At 42.5% G+C, this 18,465-nt stretch overlaps 1 protein-coding gene and 1 long non-coding RNA gene across 4 annotated transcripts; both read right to left on the minus strand.

Moving 5' to 3' along the window:
- Nucleotides 1–9,190: 9,190 nt before the first annotated feature.
- On the minus strand, nt 9,191–11,742 carry LOC127333535 (uncharacterized). 3 transcript variants are annotated; one of them, XR_007871294.2, is made up of 5 exons: nt 11,173–11,742; nt 10,988–11,084; nt 10,870–10,914; nt 9,647–9,914; nt 9,191–9,546 (listed from the first exon to the last, which is right to left on the minus strand). It is a non-coding gene; the product is annotated as an uncharacterized lncRNA (long non-coding RNA). The 3 variants fall into 3 exon arrangements; XR_007871295.2 differs by lacking the exon at nt 9,191–9,546 and having other exon boundaries at nt 9,554–9,914; nt 11,173–11,245; nt 11,386–11,741; XR_007871293.2 differs by lacking the exon at nt 9,191–9,546 and having other exon boundaries at nt 9,554–9,914; nt 11,173–11,738.
- A 7-nt stretch (nt 11,743–11,749) lies between these two features.
- Nucleotides 11,750–17,507, minus strand: LOC127328809 (uncharacterized). Its single transcript, XM_051355382.2, has 2 exons — nt 16,827–17,507; nt 11,750–11,797 (listed from the first exon to the last, which is right to left on the minus strand). The coding sequence occupies exons 1-2, from the start codon at nt 17,415–17,417 to the stop codon at nt 11,750–11,752; spliced, it is 639 nt and encodes a 212-aa protein (XP_051211342.2). The 5' UTR covers nt 17,418–17,507.
- Between the last annotated feature and the right edge of the window lie 958 nt (nt 17,508–18,465).

Below are 18,465 nucleotides of genomic sequence, written 5' to 3' on the forward strand. Positions count from 1 at the left end.
AGGCCTTGCGTCAGTGCATGGTTTATTTATTGAAGCGATCAACGGCAGGTTTTGTCTTCCTGATGGACTCGGAATAACGGCAAGTGTCCAGCACGTAGACGACCAGGAGCGCACAAGACGTAACAGTTAAGGCAGGTTTGTGGAGATGACGAACCGTTATTTGTTGACTTGGCGGTGGCAGGAGCCCGTAATTTCAATGAAAATCAGGGGCAACAAAAGACGGACGAACAAGAAGCCTTATTTTCTTTATTATTAGGTATAGATATAGATATAGATAGATATATATATATCTTTACTATTAAATTGGAGTTGGTCGTTTGACACTCAACGCATTTGATGGTCGTCATTAGAAGCATCTTGTCCGTCCAATCATCCCACCTCAACATCCAGCCCACCTAGACCATCCGATCGCTTTTTTGGTAACCAACCCAGCCCCCGCTTGACAAAGAAATTCGGAACAAAATCCCAACCTTTCCTATACATCCCGATCAGAAATAATTTGGGACGTGATTCCTGGATGCAGATTATGTGAAATAATACCATTATTACTCCCTCCCCTTCCGTGTGTTTCCCTACGCAAATAAAAATAATGGAGTATCAGGAACATCACGAGACAGAGGCGCCTGGCGACAAGAGCATCTGGGGCAATGCGGCGCCTTGCTTCCAATAAGTGACTCGAGGAAAAGATGGAGGGGGTAGTACGAGCTCGGCCATGGGGACGGGTTGGAGAGATGAAGTAGGCTCGATGGTGGGGCTCAGTGATGGCCGCTTCCGGCGGGATGGGCACGGCCGAGAGGAGCTCTTGGCCGCGTCGGATCTGTCCGTCCATGTGAAGGCGCCGCCGTCCTGATCCCCGTGCTAGGTTGTGGAATGTGTCCCCTTCTCTCTACAAATTCATTTTCAATATGGATATGGATTATGAATTGTGTTAGGATTTTCATCTGATTGTTTCTTGTCTCCAGAACTTTCAGGTGAAGAAGAAGAGGAGGATCTACATCGGATGTTCTCCTTAAGGGTATGGACACGTCTGGTCTGTAGTTGAAATCAACTTGGATAATAATTTCCATGGTTATGGTTGCATCTCAAAATTTCTTATCTCCATGTAGAGTTGAAAATTTCTGCTGGTTGACAATATCCCAGGCACAACAGGTTGTACATATAATCGAGTATAATGTGAATGATGAAGAATTCAGTAATGTGTTATTATCCACAAATTAAAATGCATATCTTATACATCTATTAATTATGTTGACACTAACACCACTACCATGTGAATAGTGATGCCTCTTATATAGGTGCAGTGCTATTCTTTCTGTATTATTAGGAAGCTATAACCCATTTTTCCTTTTCTGCTCATGATCAAATGTTAATATTGCCAACTCCTACCAGGTACCCTTTTTTCTTCAACAAGTATGGGAGCCTATTTTCTTCTCTAACCACCGGACTGTATATTACTTTCAGGCTGATATATGTTGTGGAAAAGGTGCTATACCTTCCCTATCCAAATTTGACAAGAGACAGTGAGTCAATGCCTTGTAACATTTAACATTTTTCTTTTCAGGTTCAATCATTTTTGTCGCTGAGAGCATTATCTCGTAATAATTTTTTAACATCTGTTCATATCCTGCGACTGAGCAGGTTAATGATGTGCTTTAGGCACTAATATGATACATTATGCTTGGTGGAATAATCGAAATAGACTGAAAGAGGGTGATCTTCTTATCTTGGCGTTCCATGTTGGGTAGTTTTCCAGACGATGGAAGAATAAAGCTAAACAGGATGTTGATAGGTGGAAGCCACCGGATGAGGGTACCCTGAAGTTTAATTCGGGTGCAAGGCATGATATTGAATTATTAACTCACGGATTTGAAAAACTCCAGAGAGGTACCCATTTGCATCCCAACATACAAGATTATGATTCGTTCATTTATCTTTTAGGCGATAACCCTATCAAACTGATTGTCTGCCATGCCGACCAAAGTACTTCTCATTAGATAAAACACTTCAGCATGCAGATTAGTTTGGCTACATTGGTTTCTCTGTGCGATTAGATCAATATCAGAACCCTAACTTAGACATTTTTTGGAATGGAGGTACCCATTCAGGAGGAATTGTAGTGGTTCCTGGCTTCCTGCAATAGTTACTTGAAGATATAAAAGCAGAGAGTCCACCCAGTGCTCCTTCAGTTACGTGTACTCTGCCATAACTTATAAGTTCTCATATATTTGAGTGCATAAATTTTTGAGCAGCATGCTACTTTTTTCTTGTATTTAATTCAGGGTGACCTTGAGTATGTGTGCTGTACAACTCTTGGCATATGTTACTAGCCATCAGAGGTTTTAATGGAAGATCAATGTGCCTGTTTTCTCATACTTCAGACTGTTATCCTCTTGAATGAAGAAATCAACCATATTCTGTTTTCTCAAAGCTGCTTGTGTAGACTGGCTGTTTAGAAAATAGTTATATTTTTATTCTCGTATTTTTTGGCATAGCTTTACACCCATTGATTAAGTATTTTGTTTTGTTTTGCAGAACGTGATGAACTCAGAAAAGATATTAAGCCATTATGTATATAACAATTTTTGGTGCTATCGGACTGATTTTTGAGATAGACTGACAGCTCTGGTTCTTAAAAAGCAAAGTCCAAGGCTGCTGGCGCTAAGCAAATAAATTAGCTCATGAAATGGGTGCTTCTTGTAATGCTTAATTGCTAATTGCCCTATAGAGAAGGAGTATGATGTACCGGCACAAGTTGCCAGTGTTGTCCTGAGCTATTTGCGCAATGTTTCCAAATAAACCTTCAGGCTTTCTCTAAGAAAAACGTTACAGGCTGCGTCTAGACCAATTTTATAGTAACCATGTCTCCTAATTACTTTTTTTGCGCAAAATTATTTATTATTGCTGATTATCCTTGCTGTTATGTATATTTTCTTGGTACATTGTTTGATAAGGTCCGATTGTTTTTCTGGTAGGCAATCATCACTAAGATGGTTTTTACCTGCCAAAATGAGCAAATTTCCGGCCAAGCAAATCGCATATGATGATTTTTTTGCATTTTATTATGTACCTTTTTCGGAAGTACTATTTGTGATCTCAATCGTGACCGTCCATGATTTACCTTAATTCAGGCATTCATTTATGTGCGCTGAATGATAAAGGAAAGGTGTAAAATGAACTTATGAGGAAAAACAATATATAGCAAATCAGGAAATAGAAATTATTCCAATCTATATTTACTTGGAAACTAAAGGAACTGAATTTTAAGCGACTAAAATCATGAGATAGATGGCTATAGTGTACGCTGCCTTTTTTTTTTAATTTCTTCACATGAAATATTCATGCTGATGACAAGTATTGTGGTACACCTGCTCAGGTACCATGAAACAATATCCAACGAGCATCACGAACTGGAAATCAGTAAATAAAAAACCAATTATTCGGGTGTATACTTGTTATGAAAAATATGAGGTACAATCTTATGGATTTGTAGAATATCTCATGGCTGTTTTTTTCATACACCTGAATCTCATACATTGCATTTACATATGTTTATAGCTGGTCATGGGCAGCTTCGCCCAGGGGCGGGCAGGGCCAAGTTTGCACGCTTGGGTACACAGTTGACTTTTTGTAGCGTAAATAAGCAATTTACTGAAGATCGATTTGTGCCGCTCAGATTGGGCCAGACTTTTTCGGGCTTTGGGCCGGGCTTAGACTTAAATTCTTGGTCCGACAGTCGGGCCGGGCTCGGGCCTAGACTTTCAGCTTCACCCTTTTTAGCTCCGGTCCAGCCCAAAAAAAGCCCAGGTACAAATATGTTGCAAGTAAAGTAGAGGTCGTAGCAACGCACGGGCATTCAACTAGTAGAAGTAATATACGAGTTGGTACATCATAAAAAATGTTTGATGTCAAAGATTGGAGACATCTTGACCATCCAATCTTACTAAACATTTCTCGCTTGTCATCCAACCATCCATCATATATTTACCAAAACAAATGACAAAATCAGATCGAAAATCCTCACGGTAATCCATTTACTTCCCAGAAATATACTTTTCCAGATATCACGTGATGTACTTTCCATTAACAGGAATCCATTTAATGGGAAACAATCACGGGATTTTAGGAAACCAATCAATTAGAAATTTCCGGAATTTGCCATACAACCGGATTTTGGGAAACAAATCACGGAATTTGCCATACAACCGGAATTTGCCATACAACCGAATTTTCGGAAACCAATCAATCAGAAATTTCCATATAACGAAATTTACAATGGAGCCTGACTGGAGCGGCGTGCACTTCACATTGCAGCGTTTATACTGGCAAGAATCACAATGCATCGTTGCTGCAGCCTTGTCGATCTCGTCTTCAAAAGTTCTTCGGAACCGCAGCGTTGTCGATCTCCTCTTCACGTTCTTCTCTTCAGCGTTGTCATCTGCCGGTGGTAATCAAGCTCTATGTTGTCTCTGATTTATATGCCTCTGATTATCCTGAAACAAGCAAATAGGAAAAATAGGAAAAAATATTTCCTGGTACAGTTCCTGGTACTCTTTCATTTCTCTCTTACCAGCAGTTGGTCAAAGATCTTCGTAGGTAAAATATTTTTAGCACCCTGTATTCAAATGAACTGAAACAAATTAACATGGACCAATTCAGTACAAAAAGTTTACCATGGACCAATTCAAGAGCCCGTGCTGTTTCCCATATTACCATGGACCAATTCAAAAGTTTTTATATGCCTTCGATTATCATGTAAGGTTTGGTTGTTTCAGGATAATGAAAGTGATAAATACAAGCATGTCTCCTCTATATAAATGGTTAATTTAGTCTCCAAGCTACTTCACCGCATGCCTCACCTTCAACATGCACGCGGTACTGCAGCACAGAGAGTGACGGTAATATCGTATATATCTCATACTTAGTCCATTTCCTACCTATATTCAACAATTACTTAACGGCTCAATCATGTTCCACGCGACTACCTTACTAGGACAATGGGCGATAATTTAAGCTGCGATGACTTGTTTAACGAAACAGAACAGACCATAATTTAGCCTCTGGCGTGCAGGCGCTGCGCACGTGAGGCGGGAGACGGCTACGCGGGCTCTAGCGTGCAGGGCCGCGCTGGATCCGGCGTGCAGGGCCGCGCTGGGTCCGGCGTGCAGGCGCCGCGCACGCGAGGCGAGAGACGGCCGTGCGGGCTCCGGCGTGCAGGGGCCGCGCTGGGTTCGGGCCCAAGATTGGGTCGGCGGGGTTGAGGGAAAGGGAGGAAGAGGAGGACGGCCGGGCGGCGGGCTCAGGCGTGGTGGCGCGGAGGCCTGCCGAGCGTGCTCAGACGTGGCGGCGTAGAGGACGGCCGGGTGGACTAGAAGATTTGGGTAGGGGAGCGCCTCTCCGGCGTGCAGGAAGAAGAGAGGATGGGGAGGGAATAGGATAGAGAGAGTGAGAGGGTTATTACTTTTTTTCAAGAGATTTTCACATGTATACTTATCATTTATTTCAGCTATTTCTATTTTCTAACTCTGTTATATGTTTTTTCAGATCACATAAACACATGGAGACAATAAACTCCGACGGGATGATGCTTGACGGAAACAAAAGCTCACCGAATTTGACACATTCAGAAGAGGTGCAATGAAAAAAATAATGTGTTTAAATGCATTTTTCATATTTCGATATGTAGAGTTTTTATTTGATAATATGTTTGTCCTTTGTAGATCATTGCCGGGGCCAAACAGATATTATCGATACTCTGATAGAACATGCCAGCCATAGGCACGAATGCGATGTTGGTAGAAGAGACATAAAACTCATCGACTATTAAACAACTGAATAAGGTGATTGTCTTTATTTTCTAAGCATGCTTCCATATGCCAATCTTTTAAGTTTTATTTTGTTCCATAAATTTTGCACATAAAAATGTTCCACTTTCGTAGGTCATGAACAATATAGATATGGATGTCATCAGTGTTCCGGAACAAGGTACCATCAAAGAGCCCAACATGATGTTTTTGGAAGAGACTTCACAGGCTTTTACACAGCCAAAGGAGGTGCATAAAATGTGTCTTTTTCTGATTGTGTGATTGTGGAGGGTCCGAAGAAACTAGACTTCAGTGATAAAGTTCACATTATACCCACAAACCCACGCAAGTTAGTTGACGAGTTTTTTTCAATACATCATGTCAATTCAAGACCCCAAATATTGGAGTAAGCAGTATGTTAAAAAAAATATGATAATATGCATTGCTATGGTTTTATCATTTTTAACATTTTCCTCACATACAGGAATGGGTGCGGAGCTCCAAACCGTATCCAATAGGCTTGAGTCTTAAGAAAATTCAGGACATACTTAGGATGGACCAACATACGGACAATGACTGCTTCAACTTGGGAATTCATATAGTGGCATGCGACGAGATCCTACAGATAGTAGAGACTGATGTGCACTACATGGATACGCTTTTGTGTAAGTTACTACAATCTGGCATTTTCATTGTTGTCACTATGTTTCTAAACAGTTTTTTTTCTCAGATGGCGATGGTGGATTCCACACGAGGTACAAAATACTGAGTAAAGCCAAATATACAGTCCCTATCAACATTGTTCAATAGTTGGCCTAGGATAGACTAAAAAATCGCATCACGCAAGTTGGTGAATATATTCACTTATCCAACGGGGTCACATTACATGTGTTTCTAATGGTTCTTCTTTTGAAGTTTTTTCTTCCTTATGCATTCATGGGTCACTTTAACTTATTCTCCATCGATAAGCATGAATGTTATGTGTCTGTTATTGATCCTTGGTCCATGCCGCCATCGTCGGAGGGTAAAATGGTTCGATCGCATAAGATGAAATTGATCTTACAAAGAATTACAATCTACCTAACCGACGCACTTGCATTAGCACAACCTGGTTGGGATGCCGATATATTTTTCTGGCCGCGCATGTCGCCAACTGGTATTCTGCAAAGTTCAAGCATGTGAGTATCTCTAAAATAAAACCCATATGTTTTACTTTCTTCGGTAATTAAGATAATAACGAGACATTTATCTACAGGGAAGCGTCTGGTTATTTCATTTTTATATTATGCTCTCATGGAATGGTAAAAAGCTGGTTCATCCAATATGCACGGTGGATACTTTACGCTGCACTTTCTATTTTTTCACTAAAACTATACATGCTAATGACAAGTATTATTGTGTAAAATGTTATCGACCAGAGAAAGAATTTTTTTGGTACACTTGCTCAAGTACCATCAAAATGAAGCACTCAAAAATATTTCATACATTGTACGACATACTCTAAGGAGTATCGAGAAGGACATTTTTTAATATAAAATAGTTAATTAGTGGAGTACTTATTGCATATTTAAACGATGTCAAATATATGGTTGTTAAATGTATTTGAGACGGGTTACAATCTTATTAGTTTTTCTGAATATCTTGTGGTTTTGATACACGTGATTATTTACAACTATTGTATTGACGCATTGTGAGAAAAAAGAAGAAGCCGTAGCAACGCACGGGCATTCAACTAGTACTTATAACAGTTTAGTTTGCTAGAGTAATATTTTTGTTTTCTATTTTAAAGTCAATATATTTTGCGTTTCCGCGGTAACGTGCGGGCATTGTCCTAGTATATATATATATATATATATCTATACCTAATAATAAAGAAAAATAAGGTTTCTTGCGGTCCAACACTTTTTTGGACGAATTTGCCCTCCCACTAAAGAAAATAAGGTTTGTTGCGGATTTTTCGTCCAACTTAAAACTGCCCTCTAAGTTTGTAGTAATTACCCACCTATATCACCCATAAGTGAAAAAAAGGGTTTGGTTCGTTTTTGTCCCGTCAAAGTTTCTTCCGATTGTTGTTTGTTTCGGACGTTTCCAAGTTCGTTTCCTACGTTCGTATGTTCACGGTAGTGGAGTTTATGATTAGTACATCTTGAGCCGGCCCATCCAGTCAATGTAGCGTGTAGAAAACTAGAAATCGATCGAAGTTGGGATGTGAATAGAGTCAACGTCGGTTTCTACTACCTCCAGCCCTTGTGCTATGCATAAATATACGTGTTCATCAATTGTGATCAATAAGTGAAAATCACACGTCCAGAATACAAGTCTCTGTTTCTCGCGACCCGGTCGATGGATTGTCTCGTCTATAGGACCGCGGCCTAATTAATCTCGCCGAAACCAGCGACAACTCAGCTACTCCTACCCCTGGACTCCATTGACGACGGTCTCTAACACCTGCTATAATAATAAAGGAGCTAAGGTTCCGGTTCGGTTCATTGGTTTCTGTCAAAAAAATTGTCAAATATTTTCTAGGACCGATTTACCCTCCCACCGACTTTCATAATAGCACATTGCCACCGTGTGTACCGATTCCTTCTTTTTCTTCCCACCCGACCGAACTTCTTCTCCACAACCGACCGCCAGCCCTCGATCTCCGACGAGCGGCGCCACCGATCTCCTCCACGGCCTCCGCTTGCTTCCCCTAGCACTCCTCGTGCGGCGTCTCTCCGCTCCAAATTTCCCTCCCGGCCATCGGGATCCCAGTCGCGGGATCTGACTGGTATCAAGGAGCTGCTGCTTCCCGGTGTGCAGACGCCAGTAGGCAGCGGCTGGACTTGCGATTTTATTGTTGGCGGGGTAGTGGGATGATCTTGTTGCCAGCGGACGCGCAGTTGCTCCGTCCGAGCTCTTGCGGTCAAGGTCTAGCAACATGATGTCTCTGCGCTCGGGAATTCTCTCGATCCCCCTCTCTCCTTGCTGATTCTCTTCTTTCTCTCCCTGATCTGTTTTTCAGTGAGTACGGAAGATGGAGAGGGGTGGATGGGGGTGGGGGAAAACGCCGGAAGCAACGGAGCTGAACGTGGTGTCGTGGCGGCGGTCAATCCAGCAAGAATTGCAACAGTTTGCTGGCGCCTGCGCCGGCGCTGGCTGGTGGGTGGTCATGCTCTCACTCTTTATGTGAAGACCAGAACTACCTACCCCGCTCAGCTATATGCTATACTATACAACTAGATTTATATGTGCGCCTTGGCGCACGATCCCGTGAAATCCGTGCAAATGTAGATTTTGTATAAAAACGATAAAAATCTGATGTCCTAAATGTCAATGAGGATGGAATTGTACATAGAACTGCATTTTGGATTTAGGCTATATGACAGTCTTGTGAATACGTCTGATGGAGAGCATATAAGTTTAATGTCGTAGCATAAATCCCAGCATAGATAGATAAAAACATGTACAGGTTCATCTAACACAATACTGTGCTAAGTATATTACATAACATAGCTGATTGAATTCCTGGGTACATTTTACTGAAATTTAGTCAAGGTTTAACAACATGGTCATGTAGGCAACAACGTTGCATAAAAAGTGTCGGATGATCAGACCAGGTTCACCATGGCTGATAGACAAACATGTGAACATCATCCGCTGCAAGCAGTACGGGCATTCAAAAGTAAATCTGGCCATCAGGGAGTAGCTCCGACGGATTCTATTCACACGTAGAGCAAAAGAAAGCTGCAAGGCTACGTATCTACATGTGAAGCGGTTTTTATTAGTATAGCATAAATACTTAACAAATCATCGTATGCAAGTATTGTAGAAAAATCAGTAAGCATGTGGGAAAACATAACTTTGAATGGACGGTTTGTTTATAAGGAAACATCCTTCTTTGATAATCCTCTTACGTAAAAATGCAAACAATCATTTTTAATCTCAGATCTGTTTGAAAATCCAAGCCGATCGCCACATCCATACTAAAAGGCCAAAGAGATCATAGAAACTGAATTTATAAGAACCTGATAACTTAGTGGCCCCTGAAACTAAAATTCAATATGCATACCTAACGTGAAGCTGGAGCCATGTACTCGTATGGTCCCAGGGGGTTATTGTCTCCCACATCTGCATTTATATCTTTTGTCAAGACATGGTGAACAGATAAAAATATATATTATATAAGACATGTTGAAAATACGTAAAAAAATATCATTTGGCCAAGGCAGAGGTTCAACAACTGATTTTGGATCAACAACTGTATCTTTGCCAAACACGTTGTCCGTCAGCTCCATAGCACGTAAAACATGCTCTATAGAGAAAGAAAGATAAGCATGCTCTATAGAGAAAGAAAGATAAGTACAATGTAATCAACACATTTCAAGAGGAATGAAAAGTGATGTGCTAGGAAGAGATGGGAAGACAACGGTTTACGGAAACTCCAACAAATTACTTCAGGGACCATATAATCTCAAAGTTTTGAATCTGAAAAAATACCACGTAATATTTGTCCTTTCTGATGAGGAATAGTTATGCATGTTATTCTTCTCTCATTTCTCAAACAATAGCATCGTAAACTTTCAGTTATCACGCACAACTATTTACATATTATTCAAAAAATTAACGCCTAGACATAGCAACTATGAACGACTGATGCTAGTATGTCACTGATTTACATATTATTCAAAAATTTAAACCTAGACATAACAACTATTTATGAATTATGCAGATCAGGTCTCGAAGCGAGAACATTTGTGTTCCCCAAGTCCTAGCTTTCAAGGAGCAAAGATCTACAGAAAACCTTTACTCAAAGTGTCTAGTGCTGACATTATCCTGGCAGCAAACTGACTTAAATAGCATAGGAAATTTAAACACGACATGCGTCTGCATATTTTCTCAGTGAAATCCCGAGATTTTAGGGTAGATAAAATAAACATTTAGATTAAAACAAAGGAAATATGAGATTTCATCAGATACTACTCCCCATATATACCGGAATAAGCATAAAGATATTGTAGTTGAGAGTCTGATATTTACAATACTGACACAAACAAACATGAGAACTATTGGCGAAGCTAATTACCAATGGGCCTTGTAAGCAACTAAACTGGAGGGCGTTCATTCTTGCCTACAGCACAAGAAAAGGAAATGTAAGGAAATGATGGTATGTACTTTTAAGAGACAAAATAGACAGAGAGAACCTGCAGATCCTTGCCAAATAAGAGGCTGAGGAGGGCCGGTTTGGTAATGTGGCATCTCTTGTCCTCCTATTGTCATCCTATCAATAGTCTTTTAGGCCTGACATTTATAGAAACAATTAGTGTGCAAATCTGCAGCCTCGAACCAGGAAACAATTTGATAAAACAAACTGCATAATTGGAGCTACCTCTGCATTGCGCTAATAAGCATTGATGGGCAACTCAATGAAGCAAGAATGGAGGCCAGTGCTGTGATGACCCCTGCGGTAGACAACAACCTGCAATCTTTAGCTAAAGCAGAAAATACTGAAAGAATAGCATATGATCAATTGGAAAAGGCCCAAAATGCCCTGAGCATGATCAACTCATTGCTACTACGAAGAGAGAAAGAGAGATAACACCTTGTTCTTCAGATTTTGCTCTTGGGCGGCATCGATCTGGATGTGGGGCAGTTCCTTAGCGGATCGATCTGGGTGTGGACCGCAGCACCAGCGCCCATCACGCATCAAAGTCACCCTCAACATACCTGCTTTTTATTCAAACATTCTTCTTATTGCCTGCTGCATCCGCCTGAGCTGTGACAATGGTTTGCGCCTACAAACAATTTACAGAAGACTTGCATCAGCGTAGGACATGGGAATGAACCAGACAAATGTACTATACAAAGCAGGTATGTCTAAAACTTATTCACCAGTAAGTCAAAGACTCATTCACCGCTAAGAAAGATGAATTTCACTCAGCCCAATTATATTCATAAGCAGCTACCTACCAAAGAAATAGTCGCAACAATAGCCTGCAGCAGCAACGTAGAACCTGAAACAAAAAAAAAGCATATAGCACAATGTATCCAAAATATATGCACAAGTACACCATTAAAAAAAACCACGATCGCAAATAAAATAATATTCAGCCAGATCACCAAAAACAGTTCTGACCATGCCAAAGGAAAGCATGCTCTGCTAAACAGAAGAATTTTACCTGCTAAGCGAAGTTTTGGAGACTTAACTGAAATATATCTAGTTGTGCTAGACTAACCCAAACGTAACACTTAAATCGAAGGACAGGCCAAAGCACAACATTAAAATGTGAATATTCATATTTGAGGTAGTATAACCAACAATACTTTCACTGCTTCTTACTCAACAAATTTCAGAACTGTAAATTGGTACTCTAAAATATTAATTCAGTGTCAAGCAAGCAGGATGAATGCATATCAGTGTATAAATGGATTATGCATACATCACACATAACTTGAAGGCTAAAAGAAGGTACATGAAAATGCTAGATGAAGCTCTGGCAATTTGCAGATCAGTTTAGAAGCCTTGGCCCAACCCAAACATGGTACCAAAATCGAGCAACAGCCAAAACACAGTACTAAAATGCAAACATACATATTTTGGGCTGCATAGCAACCAATAATTCCATTGCTTCTTACCAAACGAATTTTAGTATAAAAATATTTAAGCTGAAGTCAGAAGCAAGCAGGTAAAATACATATCAACCTATCGCTCGTGTGTGCATCATATGTAATCTGAGGCAAAAAAAAAGTCAAATCAAAGCACCAGATGCAGTCCAAGAAGCATTTCTGTGGTCACCCAGATGAACCGCCCGTCCATATAATTCAAACATCAATATTATTATCTTAATGTTGTCAGTTGTCGACTTAACACTTTACTTTCGAAAAAACCAAATTGGGTTCTTTTCTGTTATGTTCTTCTTTCAAAGGAGAACATCAAACATTCACTGGAATCAACTTGATCGCATAGTTAACTGAACTGCAGCTCCAAGAAATTTCAAGCAGTTAGAGAAATCCATAATCAATTGCATTTACGTACTGAACATCAATTTATTTGTAGGAGGTAAGTAATTATTGTGCTAACTTTACACCAGAAATGTGAACTTTTGATGAGGGACAGTATATAAAATAAAATAAAAATAAAACATAAGTAAGATCTAGTACTAGCTTCTACACACTTCTACTATATTCTAGGTAATATGGTCCTCTAGTTATGTGTGTTGTAGTGGTTTCCAGAGTATTCTAGTATAAGTTGTAACTAGGATATTTGTAGTTCTTTCCCTAGCTTATGTAGTGTTCTCTAGAACACTCTAGTTGTAAGTAGAGCTAAGTAGTGAAGGCTCATGCAGCCTATAAATAGAGGTCCAACCTCTACCTATGTAATGGGACTATGTACCCCTATTTATCAAATAAATGGAACCTTGTGTTCTATCTTAAGATCTTGGACTAGATCTTGTGTGTTGAGAGTTTTGGATTGAACTCTTGACAGCCCCGCCCCTAGAGCGATATCTAGCCTACGCCCCTAGAGCGATATCTAGCACAGCACGTTGAAGCGGTTCCTTCAACAATTGTGCTGTCCACGTTGTAGCAACACGGTGGAGTTGTTCCTCCACAACCTTGTGCTGCTTCAGGTGGTATCAGAGCCTTGCTGATCCGATCCAGCTGTTGGTCTCCTCATTGAGAGCTGCACCAAGCAATGGAGGAATTGGGGAAAAGAGTGGATGTTGTAGATCAACAAATCCAAGCGCTCCGTGAAGACCTTAACCGCAGATTTGATCAGCTAGTTGAGATGGTAAGAAAGGGTGTTCCTCCTGTTGCCAATGAAGAATCATCAAAGGAGGCAGATGATAGGCGTCGAAGAATGGGAGGTCGTATTGAAGCAAAAACACCTCATTCACGTGTTGTTCAGCGTACTTCAAGGAGGCCAATGTATGTTGAAGCTTCCGAAGGTGACGAATATGACGAGGGCCTTGAAGAACCTGATCTCCATACATATCCGAGAGTACACCGCTCTACATATGCGAGGGATACATACAAGGTGAGAGCTGAGATCCCCACTTTTAATGGAAATGTTGATATTGAGGGGTGCCTTGATTGGTTGTATAAGGTGGAGACTTTCTTTGAGGTTATGGATATTCCGGAAGATCGTAGAGTTTCTTTGGTTGCATACAAACTAAAAGGAGGAGCTGGTGCATGGTGGCATCGCCTTCAAGAAGATCGCAGGCTAAGAGGAGAACCTCGTGCGAGATCTTGGCGGCAGATGAAGAATCTTTTGAAAGGGAGATTTTTGCCTGCAGATTACGATCAGATCCTATTTATTCAGTTTCAGAATTGTGCTCAAAGAAATAGGACCGTTTCAGAATACACGGAGGAGTTCCTAAGGCTACAAGTGAGGTGCCACCTTGGTGAAACTGAAGATCAACAAGTTGCAAGATACATCAATGGTCTCAATGATGCTATCCAAGACCGTTTGATGATGCAGCAAATTTGGTCCCTTGATCAAGCACAAGCTCTAGCATTAAAGGCAGAGAGATTGGTAAAGGCGAGAAAGGCAAGTAAGGCTCCATATTCTCATATGGAAGACTCATCTAGGAGTCACTCCCACGGAATGGAAGAAGAGGCCACTCAACCCGGTGCAAAAGAAACTGTCCCAAAGCAAGCCGGAGGTAAGAGTAGGGCAAAGCCTGTGATAAAATGCTATAAATGTGGTGAAGAGGGACATGTATCTAGCAATTGCCCATTGAGGAAATTTGTCAACACAACAATCCATGATGGCAAAGATGGCAAAGAATATGAATCTGAAGATGTAGAAGGACAAGATATTTGTGAAGAAGAGGGAGAAGAGGTGGTATGCGTGATTCAGTGCCCCTGGTGCTCAACACCGCAGCCCGACAACACACAACAAAAGAAAATATTTGAGAGCAAATGCACGGTGAATGGCAAGGTATGCAAATTAGTGATTGATGGTTGCAGCTGTGAAAACCTTATCTCTCAGAATTTGGTGAATCATTTAAAGCTTGAGACACATGATCATCCAAACCCCTACACTATTGGGTGGATCAAGAAAGGAGTGAATATGAGGGTCACCAAACAATGCAACCTGCCACTCTCTTTGGGCAAGCACTATCACGCAAATGTGTTATGTGATGTTGTTGATATGGATGCCAGCCATGTTCTTCTTGGGAGACCTTGGCAATATGATGTGAATACAACACACAAAGGGAAGGACAATTCCTACTCTTTCACTTGGAACAAGCGGAAGATCATCATTCTACCAAATCAATCAAATTGTAATAGCTCCAAGGAGAAGGAGAAAAGTGACCACAAACGGAGGCTAAAATCATTCCATGTTGGTGATAAGGTGATGGTATACCTCCGGAAAGAAGGACCGCCATTAGACATCAAAGAGAAACTTAGATGGTGGAAATACGGGCCCTTCTCTGTTCTAAGGAAGATAAATGATAATGCCTACATGATAGATCTTCCAACTGAGATGGGAATATCCAACATATTCAATGTGGCAGATTTGGCTCTTTATCATCAAGAGCAAGCACTCTATGAAGATAACTCGAGGTCGAGTTCTAAACAACCAGGGGAGAATGATGAGGGACAGTATATAAAATAAAATAAAAATAAAACATAAGTAAGATCTAGTACTAGCTTCTACACACTTCTACTATATTCTAGGTAATATGGTCCTCTAGTTATGTGTGTTGTAGTGGTTTCCAGAGTATTCTAGTATAAGTTGTAACTAGGATATTTGTAGTTCTTTCCCTAGCTTATGTAGTGTTCTCTAGAACACTCTAGTTGTAAGTAGAGCTAAGTAGTGAAGGCTCATGCAGCCTATAAATAGAGGTCCAACCTCTACCTATGTAATGGGACTATGTACCCCTATTTATCAAATAAATGGAACCTTGTGTTCTATCTTAAGATCTTGGACTAGATCTTGTGTGTTGAGAGTTTTGGATTGAACTCTTGACAGCCCCGCCCCTAGAGCGATATCTAGCCTACGCCCCTAGAGCGATATCTAGCACAGCACGTTGAAGCGGTTCCTTCAACAATTGTGCTGTCCACGTTGTAGCAACACGGTGGAGCTGTTCCTCCACAACCTTGTGCTGCTTCAACTTTAGTAGAGGAGAACATAACTCCAGAACATAAGTTAGCAAACAAATGGTGGACCTACTATGTATTAAATCAAGCATGTTGTCACTCGCTTACTCTGGGCCCTCCACTTGCAAGTGTCTGTGCGGCTGCCGCTGCCTCCACAGGTAGAAATCACATGCAAACATGTTCACATGAACAAAACAAGACTGATGATCTGCTCCTAACCACGTGTGTCAATATTTTGAGGCTTTGTCGGCTACATCATATCTACTCGTGCATTACAACAGCCACACATAGTGGTTTCAGTTAGTTGGTGTCCACTGACGGTAATAAGATATTCGGTGATGTTTTCAACCACAACAAACAGACAGCAGTGCAAAGAAAATATCCCCCCACTCCGCCTTAGCATACCTTTCCCTCGAAGCATCCTGAAAAACTGTGTGTAAAATCTGGATGCCAGACAACTACATAAATGTTATCACTGAACTTAGGCCCTGATAATTCAATCTGTTGTAGTGTTTGTTTTGCAAATAAAATCGACCTGAGGATGAAGATAAATGTTCAGTCAGTGAGAAATCAGTCAATTAAAATCCTCTACTTTATTGTAGACCAATTTGGCACATGATTCAAGCGATTAAGATGAACCAAACGTTTCAATTTCAGGCATTTGAATGGCCAACTCGGTTCCCAGCCCCAGCACCAGCACGTGCAGAGAACCGTTTTCTATCTGAAAAAGTGAGACGAAATTTGACTCGATTGCTACTCCATATATCCACATAAAAAAACATAATTCTCCTATCTAGAGGCGCCTCAATATCCCCCCTCCTACGATTTTATAATCACATCTGACGTCCTATGGTCTCGCAGTTCAATGGGCAGAATCAATTCCAACAAGAATTTGCTAGTAACAAAGAAAAAAAATTCAATCTGAAGGCAGCTGACCTTAATGTAGTCCCAGAGGAAGCAGGACGGCATGATGAGTGGCGGGCGCACGAATGTGAGCCTGACGAGGCGCCGCACCTCGTCCGGCCGCCGCGGCACCAGCAGCGCTGCTGGCGATGTGCAGCGGTTGGTCGGGCTTGGCCGCGTAGGGGAGAGCAGGGACGAGGTGTTGGCGAGACCGGCCGCTCGGGAGAGGATGCACATCGCAAAGGGCGCACGGGGAAGAGAGAATAGCCACAATTCCCCCTCGCGCTTGCCAGGGCCGGTCGCCGCCGACTTCCCCCTCGCGCTGGGCGACCGCATCGGCGGCAAGTGCTCCACGGGCGGCTTGACGAAGACGAGATGGAGTGCGGCGCGAGGTGGAGGCGCGAGGTGGAGGCGCGAGGTGGCAGAGCTCGGCGTTGCGGCGGCCGTGGTCCGTGCACCTCCTGCCGGAGCTGGAGAGGAGGCGGCGAATCGGCGGTCGTCTCGATGCGGCGGCCGGCGCTCGTGCGGTTCCCCGCGCTGAACTCCTGGCGGCGGGGCTGGGGGTCTGCGAGGCGGCGGCGCGGCTAGGGGATCTGTGAGGGGAGGCGGCGGCGGGGGCGGCATGGCTGGGGGGCGCGAGGCGGAGGCGGAGGGGAGAAGAACGAGCGAAGGGATTGGCCAGGGTTGCGTGCTCTCTCCCCTATTTGCGCCGGGCCGGGCGGGCTTTTTACCGACCCGTGGATAAAATGCGGAACCGAGCGAGGGCCTCGCTGCCCTTCGCTGCCCTGGATGAAATGGCTGGCCGAGATTGCGCCACGTCAGCTCGATCGGACGGCCCAAAATCCAAACGCCTGTGAGAGCCCCATGGAGGTGCAGCAATCATACCGTGAGATGGCTCGGCTCTGTTGCTCTTCAATCTCTCTTTCTTTTGTTCTTACAACAATTTCAGTTTCGGTTCCAGGTCATCCTACCCCAGATCCTATCGCTTCTGAAAGTGCTAACAGTGGATACCAACGCTAGCTGGCCACTAGCTGAGCACATCACCTCTTTTTACTTTTTGTAAGGAAAGCACATCATACTCAACCTCACGTAGTGATACACATACAAGTCAATCTATACCTAATAATAAAGGGAGAAGCGTTTCCGTGGTTTGGTCCGTTTGGTCCGTCGTGAGTTGGCTTCGTCCGTCGTTGTAGCCGTGCAAAAGTAGGAGTTATGTTGGTGTTTCTGTCGTCCGTCACGCGTGAGCGCTTCTTTGGCTTTGGTATAGGTCACGTTCGTATAAGGTTTGGTCTCCGTCCTTGATCAGGAAAAGAGTCCAGATCGATATACCGTATGTTAAACGCTCATATAAATACATCGCTCGACCGAGCCTCAGGGAATCTCGATCGATCTTCATGATGGAGCGGCGGCGTGGCTTGCGTGAAAACAGGGAGGCGACGAGCCTCAAGGAATCGGTCGATCTTGATGATGGAGCGGCAGCGTGGATTGCGTGAACAACGGAAACAGGGAGGCGCTAGAATCGTTCGGCTGGGCTGCCATGGTCGATCGCCGCTGGACCGCTGGTGGAGCGCAAGGACGCTGCCGCCAGGGACGAAGACCAAAGGGAATAGGAGGAGTACGTCGCGGTGCCCATGGACTCTTTCTGATCCGACGCCGCCGACTACGACTT

This window comes from Lolium perenne, chromosome 2 (genome assembly GCF_019359855.2).
Source record: "Lolium perenne isolate Kyuss_39 chromosome 2, Kyuss_2.0, whole genome shotgun sequence".
Classification (NCBI taxonomy): Eukaryota; Viridiplantae; Streptophyta; class Magnoliopsida; order Poales; family Poaceae; genus Lolium; species Lolium perenne.

Bases quoted from the DNA above. Each gene is read 5' to 3' on its own strand.
- LOC127328809 (XM_051355382.2), bottom strand. From the start codon at position 17,417: ATGCCGCCCCCGCCGCCGCCTCCCCTCACAGATCCCCTAGCCGCGCCG. The intron at 11,798-16,826 runs GTCAGCTGCCTT...TTTTTGTTTCAG, and splicing joins TCCTCTGGGACTACATTAAG to GTTCTACGTTGCTGCTGCAG.